At 45.2% G+C, this 12,941-nt stretch overlaps 2 protein-coding genes across 15 annotated transcripts in view; one reads left to right on the top strand and one right to left on the bottom strand.

The window, feature by feature from the left end:
• The window catches only part of LOC129215132 (translation initiation factor IF-2-like), a 49,903-nt gene that overhangs the window by 14,059 nt on the left and 22,903 nt on the right, over window positions 1-12,941 (bottom strand). The window contains exon 2 of one of the 4 annotated variants that reach the window (XM_054847783.1): window positions 4,451-6,850. The exons of 1 other annotated variant lie outside the window; for it this stretch is intronic. In XM_054847783.1, coding sequence (XP_054703758.1) covers window positions 6,669-6,850 — 182 coding nt within the window. In that variant the 3' untranslated portion in view covers window positions 4,451-6,668. Of the gene's footprint in view, window positions 1-4,450; window positions 6,851-7,033; window positions 12,936-12,941 lie in introns of those variants that run through there. 2 more of the 4 variants (XR_008579904.1, XR_008579905.1) reach the window with 2 other exon arrangements.
• The window catches only part of BCAS3 (BCAS3 microtubule associated cell migration factor), a 366,627-nt gene that overhangs the window by 345,260 nt on the left and 8,426 nt on the right, over window positions 1-12,941 (top strand). For 6 of the 11 annotated variants that reach the window (XR_008579901.1, XM_054847769.1, XM_054847770.1 and 3 more), the window contains one exon: window positions 4,378-4,443. The exons of the other annotated variants lie outside the window; for them this stretch is intronic. Coding sequence is in view for 5 of the 6 variants with exons in the window: in XM_054847769.1 (XP_054703744.1) it covers window positions 4,378-4,443 (66 nt within the window). In the remaining variant the exon portion in view is untranslated. The remainder of the gene's footprint in view (window positions 1-4,377; window positions 4,444-12,941) is intronic. 11 annotated transcript variants of the gene reach the window in all.

Genomic DNA, 12,941 nt, shown 5'->3' with positions numbered 1-12,941 from the left:
GGTACTGGTTCCAAAGACAGTGTTTATGTTTCTGCATTGGCCTCATAATTATGGAAGTTATAAACCTCCCTCTAATAGCCCTAAAATGACTTATTTTACCTTACACATGCCTTTATGTTATGCATGCCTTTAACCCCGGTTTGTGCTCCTTGGATTCTCTTCAGTCCTTAAATACATTTTGCAGGGATCTAATGAAACTTGCAAAGTCTTATTTGAACTGAAACATGAATTCATGAAAATTTCTAACTCTGAATGTGAAGATACGTGCATGTGCAGTGCTCGGGTCCACTGCACGGACAAAGACAAAATGGGCAATAGGGTGGACAGCGAGACTTTATCAAGTGCTCAGCTGGTCCTGACACGCACTTAATGGCAAGAGATAAATAGATTCTTTTAATGCCTTAACTGTTAGGACATAGCTGGCACGTAGATTTATATAGTAATGAGGGCTGATATGCTGCAGTAGTGCGGAGGAAACGCGTGCTCCTGGTACACAGACCACTTTGGAGAGCAGATATTCGCAGCCTCTTTGTTTCTTGCCTACCCCGTTGCATTGCAAAGCAGGGTTGGCAACACCTCGCTGGTTCGATGGTCCTGGCTGTTGGTGGAGGCAGAAATGACCCAAAGATTGGTTACACAGGAAACATCAGACCGGAAGATGCTAAAAATATGAAGAATAAGGAAGGGGAATTAGATGGCCTGACAGGTCTTTTCCATCTCTGACTCCGACTAGTTGCCAAAGGCTGTCGGACAGAGGATGGGAGAAGAACCAGGTCTGGAAAATGACCCCCCAAAAATCTACTTTCCTTGTGACCTAAATGATAACTCCAGTCATCTAGCTAGTTGACTTGATTGGGAAACCAGCTTTTCTCCTTGTTATCCAATTATCCAGACGACCCATGTCTATCTTAAGTGGAGTCTGCTGTACATAAGCTGTCAGCCTAGATACACATTTAATTCCAAAGAAGGCGTAAATTGGCAAAGATGCAAAAAGATGTTTTTGCTGTTTCAGTTTCTGTCAAACTCTCACTGAAAAAAAAAATGAAGGTCTACTCACAAAATGTTAGTGGTCAGTGACCTCTTTTTCTTGTAAAGCTTTGTTTTCAGGCAGCTACAATATTTACATTGCAGTATAGTTTCTGAGTATGTGCTGGAGCTTCAACTTGCGTTCTCAAAAAAAAAAAAAAAAAAGCAAGAAAAACTAGAAAGCTAGTATTGTGATTTATGAAACTGTGCTTCCAGGAGACAAATCTCTCTGACAATACTCCACTCAAAGTGGACATGCAGAAATTGCCAGCCCAGGCTAGAAATCTTTCCCTCCAAAAATACTGTAATCAGTAAATCCTCTGATTTACGTAGTCCTTCAACAAGTACATTTCTTAAGCTTTCAAATGCATTTTGGTCATCTCTAGACATAATATTGAAAATTAGGCTGTAATAGGGGACCAGGCCTTTACAGTCTGAGTGACAGGATGTTTTCTGAAATTTATCTGTGGAAGACAATTTCTGTGGCCGTCCCTTGTTTCTGTGCCACAGGAGTTAAGTGTGCCGAAGCACAGATTCCCCTTCCGTTCTCTGCCTGTTCCCTCTGGGCTGAGGACGGCATCCGCAGCCGTGATGCTGATGTGGGTTCTTCCTGCAGAGATGCCGTGCGGTCTGTGTACATCCCAGGGACCCAAATTCCTTAGGCCCCCGGTCACATCCACTTCAGATGTAGGCTGGCCTGAAGAAAAACCAGTGGATCTTTCAGTCAGTCCCAGAAAGGAATTACCAACTCCAGGACAGCAGCAGTGAGCACGAAACAGTGCGGCTCTGCATCTGCCGCACCAGGAGGAAAGGTATTCTCAACCCTGGGGTTCGTCCCAGCTTCTCCTCCCTCCTTTAACCTGGGTGAAGGGTTTAGCTGTACGTTAAATCTAGGCACAGCTTCAGGCTCGACTTTCATGTGATGTACCAAATCAAAACCCGTTTTCTACATTTTCTCAGGTTTATTACTATTAGGCACATAGCACAGTGACAGAAGGGGAGATGTATTCTTTAGGAGACTAACACAACAGACAGGCTTCCAAGGGAGAATTGTCAATATATAAAATACATTAAGTATTCATCACTGCTCAGGTTATTTTGTCAGGATAGGCAAACTTCCTTTAGTGATAAATGTGCTTCTGCCACTGTCAGACCCCTGGTTTTTCTGCCAGAAAGAGCTGCTGGAGTCCGGGCAGCTGCGGGGATGCAGGACGGGGCTTACCGTGTTTGCAGCGCGCGATTCCAGTCCGTGCCCATCTGCTGTGTCTTCTCTCTTACAATTTATTTGGCTGCCTGAATGTTGTACTTACGTTCATATCTAATTTATTTTGACAAAGCACACCTAATCCACATTGCTGCAACATTTTACAAGTGGTGGAAGCGTTCTGTGGACGTACAAGAGTAGAATTGCTTTTGTGGGCATGCATCCTTGTTTTTTTTAATTGACCATGAAATCCAGTACCCTATGATGGCTCAGCTTACACTGCAGTTTACAGAGCAAAATAACATTTTTCTCTATCTATCCTGTCTCAGGAATACATATGAACTTGCAGTAAGAGCCTATGTTAAAAACTGCAGAGCACCCCCCAAATTTTGCATCTCAGAACCAGCGCTATAAGTCTGACCAGGGGAAGGATGCACGTGTAACACCAACATGGTCAATGCAGCCTGCAAGGTTTGAAGAAATTAAAGCAAGGTGTTTAAAGCCCATTATAAACTTTCAGTTTTTTTTTAAAAAAAAAAGGCTCATTTTCTTCCAAAACTCCTGCAAAACTCACAGTCTGTCAACTACCACCTGTGGAAAGCCAGCAGTGAGGTGCAAACGCCGCAGAGCGCCCTGCGCCTGGCCCTCGGAAGAAACTGTCTGGATTCCTTCCAAAGTTCATGAAAAAACTCGTAATGCAATGAAGGAAGCTCATATGTTGAAGCAAACTCTTTAACCTGATTAATGGGATGTAAGTAAGTGGAGCTAATTAGATGTGCTGTTAGGGAATAGCCCGTACGAATCCCTGGGATCGGCGCTCAGGGCAGTTGGGATCCTGATCCCCAGCTGAAGCCGTGTGGTTACACCTAGCTCGGGTCTTGACACCTTTGAGCTTTGCAGGGGGACGTTTTTGAAATCTTTATGTGAAATTGGTGGTTTGGAGAAGTGAAGTCAGACGCTTTCTGGCGTGCCTGGCTCAGGTGGGAAGCGTGCTCCTGTGCCAGAGGGAGGAGAGCGAGCCCTCCCGTGCAAGGAGCATCCTTCCTGGGTTTCTTCCGAAAGAAGTGGTCACAAGCTGTGTTCAGAGATGAGCAGCCACCTGGACATAGATGTACCTGCACATTTAGTTTCAGGAATAGGATTAGCCCTGTATAGAGTCAGATCGGCACCTTTCCATCCCTTCCTTCCTCCCTTCCTTCTTTCTTTCCTTCCTCTTCCTTTTAATTTTTCCAAGACAATTTTTCCTTTCCCTCTCCTCAGTTGGCCTTAATCCTAACTTGGACCTGGGATATAGGAACACAGGAACACAGAACAATTGATTTTCCCCCTGAAGAGCATTTCTGCAAAGAGATTTCTGCATAGGTTCAATGCAAAATCAGCTTGGGCAGCAACCACACTGGCATATCAAATAACATTGATGCTAAAAGCAGCCTTTGAACTTTCAGAATATTCATCCCGGGGTCAGAGATTAAATTACCCCCTCAAATAAGTCCAAGACCTCAATGCCGTTCTTCCTACAAAAGGTTTATTTGGATGAGCCTCGTCTAAAAGAAATGAAAATTCAGGGCTCTTTAGGAGCCACCATTTTTGAAGCGCCGGATAAGAGCAGCATTCGCATTGCACCCATCTGAACGTGGTGCTATTAGTTATTTCGCACGTGCAACACGCAACAACAGCGCGTCTGCCCCGTGCAGGACATTGAGCGCTTCAACGCGGGCTTCTCGTCCTCTCCTACCCAAGCCGATGTCCCTGGAGCAGCCCCGTCCCGCATCCCTGCCAGGGCCAACGAGGCCGTTTTTAACTTCCCAGACGTTCCCAGGTCTCCAGATCTGCCTCAGCCCCAGCCCCGGGAGTTTTTAGTGGAATCTCTTCCAGGTCGTACATTATTTAAGGGGGCCGGGGGGATGAATGCTGATACGACAAATGTTTCTGGTGTGAATTTCGGTTCTTTGCTGTTTGTAGCAAAAATCTGCTGATGTTTCTAAAGGGAGCACTGATACCGCGAGACAGCTCTGACTTTCTGCCATTTGATAACAAGTTGATCAACTGCATTTACTTATTATCAATTGTGGTGTGGGGAGATTCCTTTTCTTTTTCTTCTTATTAAATCAAGGCATTTTTTAAGAAATATTTTATTTTTGATACAGACACAGCCGGTGAAGTAGCAGTAAAAAACATCACCACAAAGAGGCACATGGCTTTGAAATGTTTTGGTATGTAACATAACTGTATTGTTATCAGGTCTTAACTTTTGCACAAAGAATATTTCTCCTTGTTCTAAAAGCAAACCCTCTGTCAGCTTTCAAAGGGTTACGTACGTAACGCGGCGGTAGGGGAACAAAACAAAAAATATCTAAGTGTCTCAAATCATTTCACAAATAACATTGTTCTATTTCTCTCCTTAAACGAACAACAGTTTCTTTGAGGTTTTTTTTTAAGTCAAATTTAGGATTCTGCTGTTCAGAGCAGAGAGGTCACAAGGCCCTAATGTATTTAGCATTGACTGCCCTCTCTTGTAGTGCGTCTATTAGTCAGTAATTTGATTTGTACCTATTCATTTGCAGTCCCTGCAGGAGCTCTGAGCTGGCCCCAAGTATAATTGGTGCTGTCTCTATTTTTACATCATTAGATTAGCCCCGACTCCTGGCCACTTGTTGTCTGCGCTTGTCTGTCCATTTATACAACCTAATGTAACACAAAATTCATTACTGATCACATTACTTTCAACTCTGAAGCCAGCTTTGTGATAAACATTTTGTTAACCCTTTCTTGCCAGCGCACAGACCTGGGGGATAAATGCACTTTCCCTTTGCAGAAAAATCAATATCATAATAAAACAAAGTGCAGTCACATTTCTAGATTTGTCATTCCTCCTGGAAAAAGAAATGGGGAGAAACATATACGAGATGACTAAATGATGTCTGCATCCAGGCATCTCACGCTGCTGTATATGAAATGAGCTCAGCGGTGTCCTTTCTGCTAGAACATAAAGAAGTGACACAAGATAGGGCCAGCACTCAATTTAAAACTTAATTTCTTACTCATTGTTCTGCAAGTGTTTTAGCTCTTCTGTGCAGGCTGTAATCGGGTTATGACATTATTGGAACTGGACATTTTTCTTCCAGTGCTTTGTCTCAAAGTAGTTAACAGAGAAACAATTCCCTTTCTCCTTAGAGATTTGTTATTGTGTTGGGTTTTGTTTTGGTTTGCTTTGCTTTGATTTGTGGTTTTTCTTCCTAATGATTAAGCAAATTAATTTTCCTACTGCAATACTCCAGCATTTCACAGGAAAATGTAAAGCTCCATTCTGTCTAGCTTGGCTTTGCTCACATTTGACTGTTTTGCTGAGTACCTCCTAAAGCATTAAGTTTTTTGCATCACTGAGGCTTCTGCTATTGATTTCAGGGGGAGCAAGAGGAAAGCCACGGTAGGTATTCATTTGGGCCTGATTCTGCAAAGGGCTGAGCATCCCTGCAGCTCTGTCTGCAGCATCATGCCCATGAGGTGATGCTTGCTATTCAAAGAAATATATTTTGGTGCATGCAAAAGCTGTTGGTTTTTAACAGTTTTCTAAATTCATTTTTTGTTTGTACAGCTTGGCTTGGAAATCTGTTATTTCGGGTTTTCTAAATATTTGGAAACATTTCTCAATGTTTATTAAATCTTCCCTTTAAAAGTCCGAGTTCTGAAGCCTGCCCCACACCGAGCGGTCCAGCACTGAGCAGGGTGAGGAGACTAGGCAGCCATACAGGGTTTTTCCATCTCTAGTTTCTGTAATTACCTTGTTATTCCTTTTAGGAGTCTTTGCATGGTATTTTTATGTAGGATACGACTTACGGCAAGCATATCTTTCTTAGTAAGTATGAGAGCCCTCTTCTCCCAGCATTTGAACCAGAACTGGTATTTTTACAGCTGTTTTGTGAGCCAAAACTTGCTGCGGCTGCTGAGGTGGTGGCAGAATAAAGACAAGACAGTTCCTCTCCCTCCTCCCAAGCCCAGCAGCCCCAGAGAGCCTTTTGGTATTTTGGTGATTTTTTCAGCAGTGATTTTAGGCGTGTGCAGCATTGCTCCTAAAGCCCGGCTTGGCTGGGGGAAGGCGCGAGTCTCCGCTCAGCTCTGCTGTTGCCTTTGTGCCCCTCGGTCTCTGCTCCAGCTTTGTCATCCGAGCCCCGGGGAGGCCGGAGCGCCCTGAAATCCCCGAGATACAGCCTTACGTGACTCCTGTGAGCCCCGCGTTAATGACGAGCTGCGGCTCGGGTCGTGGCGCAGGGCACGCCATGTGCTCGGTGGCCACTCGGACAGCGTGCCACCACCCCGTTCCCACCCCGGGGTCCCACTGCCGGGGTTTGTTAGGCTGGCACTGCTCCCGTCTCTGCTTGCCCATAGTGCAGATCTGCTGAGCATCTTGCATTCGCTTTTTGAAAGTTTGAGCCTTTCGTTATCTTAAAATGATGTGCGGCCAATTTACCGGCTCCCCTTCCTGCCCGTGCAGAGCGTTAACGTCACGCTGATGGCGAGGGCATCTGCCGTTCCCTGGATTGTGAAAGGACGGTGGCCCAAGGCTTTGTGAAGCTCTCGTAAACTCTGCATTGCCTTCACCAGGGGAGATGGGAGAGGAGGCTGTGGAACAGAAACCCATTTTTGCAATAAATCGTTAAGCAGTCGAACTGTTAAATGAACACTCCTTATTAGAGAGATACGATGAAGTATGAGTCACCAAACAGCAAAATACGCATTAACGCGGCAAAACCCCCAGCAATAAATGGAAGGTCAAAAGCTAAAACAATTAAAATGTTCCAACATGAGCCAACTCTCTGGCCCTGCAGCTTTCAGCCCCTCAGCCACAGAGGCCCCTCTTCCACCGCGGGATCTGCTCCTCACGCTTCAGCGTCAGGAGGCACGAGCCCTTCGATGGACTCCCAAAGTGCCACCTCCACCAGCTCCCAGCGCCTTCTCCCACCCCTTCGGATGCCGTATCATTTCCCATCATCGTACTGTAGTACTGCCGTCGTCTCTCATCACCCCTGTGCATTTCTCTAACAGAATATCAGACAAATAGTAACCTGATTTTTCTGATAATCTGCCCGGCTATCCGCGGAGGAGTCTAAGAATATCAGGGCTCGGGGCCGTATCCTTGCTTAACGGTGATGTTGTTCGCTATCTGATGCTTGTGGTGTGTCTAGTGGAGATGGGCAGGCAGGAAGCAGGATGGAGGGAGGGAGGGCAAGGGAAAAGGAGAAAAAAAAACCCAGAGGGGATTTTGGCTGGGGTAGGATGTCCCTGATCGATGGGGAGGGAGACTCCCCGGAGCGCATCCCGTGGGACCGGGTCTGGTGGGACCTCCCTCCCCAGGAGGGAGCAGCGCTGCGGCCAGGTCCCTGGCAATGCTGGGAACAGTTAGTTCTCCTTGAGGTATATATCGTAATTTGTGGTATGAAAAGATTAGCTTTCCTTCCATTCCTAGCCTGCTGTGTCCCCACCATGGATAATATATAAAACAGTAGACTTTTATTCATTAACATTTATGGGAAAATGTTAATATTAAACTGTAAGTGAAAAGCCCTATCTTATTGAATTCTTCTGCTGTGTTATTGGGAGCCTAATTACATTTTGCATTTAAATAAAAACCAGATGACGTTCAGGACGGTCAGGCAAGCATTCTGTAAGTGAGAATTTATCTTGCGATCTGGGTAAACAATGTCTCATCATTTAACAGTTATTATAAATAATGGGTTTTTAAGCACTTTGCTGGGAGTTCATATTGGCTCCACACGGGTTGCACTAAGGGAAAGAGAATTTCAGTGACATCTTCCAGGCATCCGGTGAGGAGGAATCATACCCTGAGCTCACTTCTTAAGCTGCAGCAGTTTCCATCCTCCTCTGTTTATTATTGCTCAATATTGTGTGCACAATCGGCTGACAGAAAAACTAAGAGCAAGAAAAATGACAGATCGGTTGGAAGCGTTTTGCAAATGGAGAAACCATCTATGCTGCTGCCCCAGCAGGAGTGGAAGGTGTTAAGGACCCCTGCGGAGGTCCATGCCAGTGGTTTAAATCCCCAGTGGCATATTCTTTCTGTAAAAGTGGTGCTGAGTAAAAGTTGTGTCTTCACAAAGAATGAAAAAGATGTTGAGGCAAAACGTAAAGACAAAAAGATAACGGACCGGCTGCTTTTTGCTGTTTCTGCTGGTGCCCTTTTAAATTACATCACTGGTAATTACATACTTGGTAATGCATGAGCTAATTTAGAAAAAGAGTAGAACTTCTAAAAAATGTAAATAGCTTTTTCTCCACTTCTGTTGTTTATATTCTGCGTTTCATTCCTGTCGCTTCAGACAAGGCGGCGGTGCTTTTGTTGCTAGCTGGCTTTTAGTCTTTGCTCCGTGTCCCTCAGACATTAGCGAGCGCCTCCGAGATTTCTCCAAGGCATTTCCCGTCACAGGCAGGGAGCAGCTTCCCCGCAGTCTGTCCCGCATCCCGGCGAGGAAGGAGTTCGTTTTCCACGCAGACAGAAATAGGTGGTAAGGGGGTGAATTTTTTAAGTGACCATTGGCTGTTGTGCAAAGATAGAGAATTTGGGAGTGCCTAATGCTGGCACCCACCCTGTAAAATGGCTGTTCCAGGACATAAACTGTTTACTGCCTTTTTCTACAAGAAGCATTTTATCCCATTTTCCAAGAAGACCCCCACAGCTAAAATACCATCTTTTTAAATTTATTTATTTATTGTATTTATTTGTTATTTCCTTGGTCAGTGACTTTCTCAGTATCTGCCCAACACATGAACTCTGTGTTTACATCAAAAGCTGATGGGGTTGTGAAAGACAAAGGGTCAGTATCACTTCTCCAACTGTTTCCAAAGATGTTTTTCTGGGAAGGCCGCAGGCAGGAAGGTGCTGGCAGGGTCAGCAGCCAGGACCTGCCCCATTCCCTCCGCTCCGGCTCGGTGGCACGGCATGGGAGCGAGGAGCCGTGGGCGGCCGGGAACGGCGAGCACGTGCAGAAGCGTGGTCGAGGTGAGCGGAATGGCAACGGTGGCGGTTCCCTAACCAGATACAGATAGCACCGTGGACCCAGAAGCAGTGTGCCGCGGAGGGACGCTCGGACATGTTGCTATGCTGGTTTTCTCCTAAGGCAGAGCACAGCATTCCCGTGGACGGCATCTCCCGTCTGTTCCCCCACGCCGCGCTGAGCAGCTATTCCCATTGGGCACTCCATCGCCGAGGCCACGTCGTCAGGTGGAAGTGGCGTTTGGAGGCGTTAATCAAAAGACAAATGAACCTAGCAGCCTTCTTCCTCAGCTGCAGCCACAGAGGCAGCAGCAGGCAGATGAATTGTACAGGGACAGATCCCTAACCTGAAATCTGGGCGTGCTTTTTTGCCTTCACGCAGGGCTACTTTTGTCCGCACCCTTTAAAAAAAGTCTTTATATTGCGCCAGGATTGCGTTGTCTCTTTGGTTTATCCTTTGGAAATGTGGCTGGTCACCCACCAAAAATGTGAGTGAAGAGTCCGCAGAAGAGCACAACGTGAAGAGCGGGTAGTTATATTAACTTTGCTGCTAGGTGCCCAAGTAAAAGGCAGAATTTGCACAGCTTGAGGTGATTTAAATTGCCTTTTATGTGGGATGTGGCCAGAGGAATGCCTTGGTTTGCCATTAGGTCTTTTAGATTTCACACAAGAGTTATCCTTTGCCACGCGCTCGTCCACGGGCTGCAGCTCATTCACACGTTTGGCAGTGCTTGTAAGAGTGTAACTAAAAAGGCAAAGTATATTAGAATTGATACTTGGAACAAATTTTAAAATAAGACTTCTAAAAAGTGAAAATGTCAAATTTACTTTTTTCAGCTGCCTTCTGGTTTCACGAGAACAAATGCAAACCGCTGTGCTGAACAGCTCCATTAACAACGGGCCGAATTAAGCTTTGGATGTCATTTTTATCAAGGCTCTTTCATATTTATGTCTAACATCAGAATTTGGAGCTATATAAATAAGACAGAGTGTATTAAGAGCCTCAAGCAATCCTGCAAGAGAGCGAGCCCACAAGGTTGGCTGTTGTTTTTCCAGGCTCGGTTAATACTCAATCTAGGTAGAGACGTGATTTTAAGAGTACTACTGCGAGCTTTTGAGTGCTTTGTAAAATTAGCTCTGTGTTTAGAAAATGGGTCTGCTTGAAGCAGCACTGTCAACATAATCTTTAAAATAATTGACTAAATAGACCAAATAAGTTGCGTTTGGAACTAGGATTATTTGGATGGGTTTGGAGTTTCTCAGTGACACTAAAACCAACGCTGGGAAATGAAAGGAGACCTCTGCTCCTTAGATCTCCACCTGAGCTTTTCAGACTCAAGAGCCTTGAATCATTTAGTTGAGCAGACAAGGCTGAGTCCGCGGTGACATCATTTCGTGAGCTTCAACGAAACTTCTCTGATTTGGAGCAGCTGAGCATCTGCTCCCCCCAAACTTTTAACTTTTCCTTTGAATCGAACCCAAATTCCAGTCCGGTCTAGCTTCCTCCTCAGCATCAATCTGCACCGGGGAGACAGCCCAGAGCCTCTCAGTAGCTTTCCTCACTCGCCCGAAAGGCCACTTCGTGTCAGAAGTACTAGAAGTTGTGCCAGAATTACTTTGCTTTGTAATATTATACTTTTAAAATGAACTCAGCAGTACGTTTGTGTCAGAAGCACATAATGCACATATGCGAGATGCACACGGAGACACGCTCCGAGCACAGAAGTTGTCCTCCTCCGGGGTTGCCTTGTCTTCCTAACTGAGGGTTATTAAGGAGGCCCAATAACGGAGGTAGCATCACAAGAGGGGAAAAAATTAGATCTTAGACAGGAAGGAAACTGCTGAGGTTTGGAGGGCCAGGCATGTCTGACATCCCCCACTCAGCAAGGGGCTGCCCAGACCCTGAGATAATCGCCAGATTTGTGGGTTTGACCATCAGGCAGCTTTTCCATCTCCAGCTTTTTTGCTGGGACTGTTCAGCTGAGCCCAGGCAGGAGGAGGAACCCCCAGGACTCCCCGACCACTCCGGGGGGTCACGCTCACGTGCGGCGGCTTTGCTGCAGCCACCTTTGAGACAGGACCCCCCACCTCGAGATCTCCAGTGGGGATGCTTAGATCCATGCGTTGGGTCCAGACCTGCTCTGCATAGAAGCGTGGTGGTTTCAGGAATAGGGATATCACCTCCAAAACTTCTGAGCAAGATCCAAAGAGTCCGGAGGGTGTAGGACACAAAGCTGGTAGGTGTCGTGAATGTGCAGATCACACTGAATTTGTATTTTCCTTTGTGGAGTCGGAGGCTGACAGAGGGGTCACTGTTGAGCAATCCGAGGCACTCCCATAACCCTGGGAATGAGAGACCAAACCCAGGAATTTTAATACAGTGTTTTCTCTGCAAATACTTTTGGTCTGATATACACAGATGTGCTGCTTGCGTAACTGAAGATACAAGATAATTCTGCCTAAATATATTTAAAAACTTGTATACACACAGGCTTGCACAGGAAAGCGTGTATTACGTATAAGGTACATTATAGGATTTATAGTAGCAACACATTGAAACTTTCAAGATGGGGTAGGAGGGAGTTCCTTCAAACCCAAACAACCGTATCTGCATATTCATTTTAAAAACTCTTCGGTAAATCTTGCAGAAGGAGTCGTAGGCTTCCATGACGTGGATGGGCTACAGAACTTGTTTCCTATAAGCATTTGACTGTTCTAGCTTTTGAAATTTCACATACTGACTCAAATCGGCAGCTCATCCTTCTGAAGTGCCATTTATGTAGGAAAACATCCTAAACCTCTTTACAAAAATATACAGCTCTAGGAAACTTGAGATTATTTTTTAAAAGCACTGCAGTCATTGTGAAAGTGCCTATCATGAAGAATATTCTCCCTCTAAATGCTAGTCCTTTATCTAGTGCACTTTTAACCTTCCATAAAATGCTCAGAGTCAAGTCTGGCAAGATGCCAACGTCTTGGGTCTCCCACTCCACGGACTCGAGTCGTATGGAGCTTTTTGGGTTCTCTTTTTTAAAGGAAAAACAAGCTGCTTGCCTTTTTTTTTTTTTTTTTTTTTCTTTTTTTCTTGGTAGACAAAATTCTTTAGATGTTCATGCATGAAAATGTTTTGTCCGTATCTCAACAATCTCTCCATGCCTGAAGTAAACCCAGACATTTATGTAAGTTCAGATGTCCTCCCCATTTCATAAGTGTTAGTTGTTTGGCATCTTCGCATTGAAATAAGGCTCTAGAAATGAAATTTGCGGTCTCGGCGGGGCTCTGATGTTCAGAAGGCTCAGTCTTCATTCCCCTGGTTATCTCCTGCCTCCTGTACCTCCTCATCCCCTTGCTAGATCCTGCCACCTTTTTTCCAACTTGCCAGGTTTCATCTCCAAGTGCATGGCGTTAACGAACTCTACGTGGATTCAGCATTAGAGTTATTGTAAGGTAGTTTGACAGTGACTAATATTTTACATAGGCCACTGAATTCTGATTTCAGATAAGTTGTTCAGGCAGCGTTTGCCAGTCGTTTTTACTTTGCAAATTTAATGTAGGTGCTTCTGCGGTGTCTCAACATCTTTCAGGTTGCAGCAGGATGAAACGGTTTTAATACGGGGATTGGTCTTCAGTGTTCAAATGCCGTAGTGTTACGTTTCCTCTTCTGAATGGAGTTTCAAATACCTTTTTTTCAAGCTGCTGGTT

Source organism: Grus americana, chromosome 19 (genome assembly GCF_028858705.1).
Source record: "Grus americana isolate bGruAme1 chromosome 19, bGruAme1.mat, whole genome shotgun sequence".
Classification (NCBI taxonomy): Eukaryota; Metazoa; Chordata; class Aves; order Gruiformes; family Gruidae; genus Grus; species Grus americana.
Note: the sequence above shows the minus strand (reverse complement) of the source record. Positions and strands in the feature narration are given on the sequence as shown.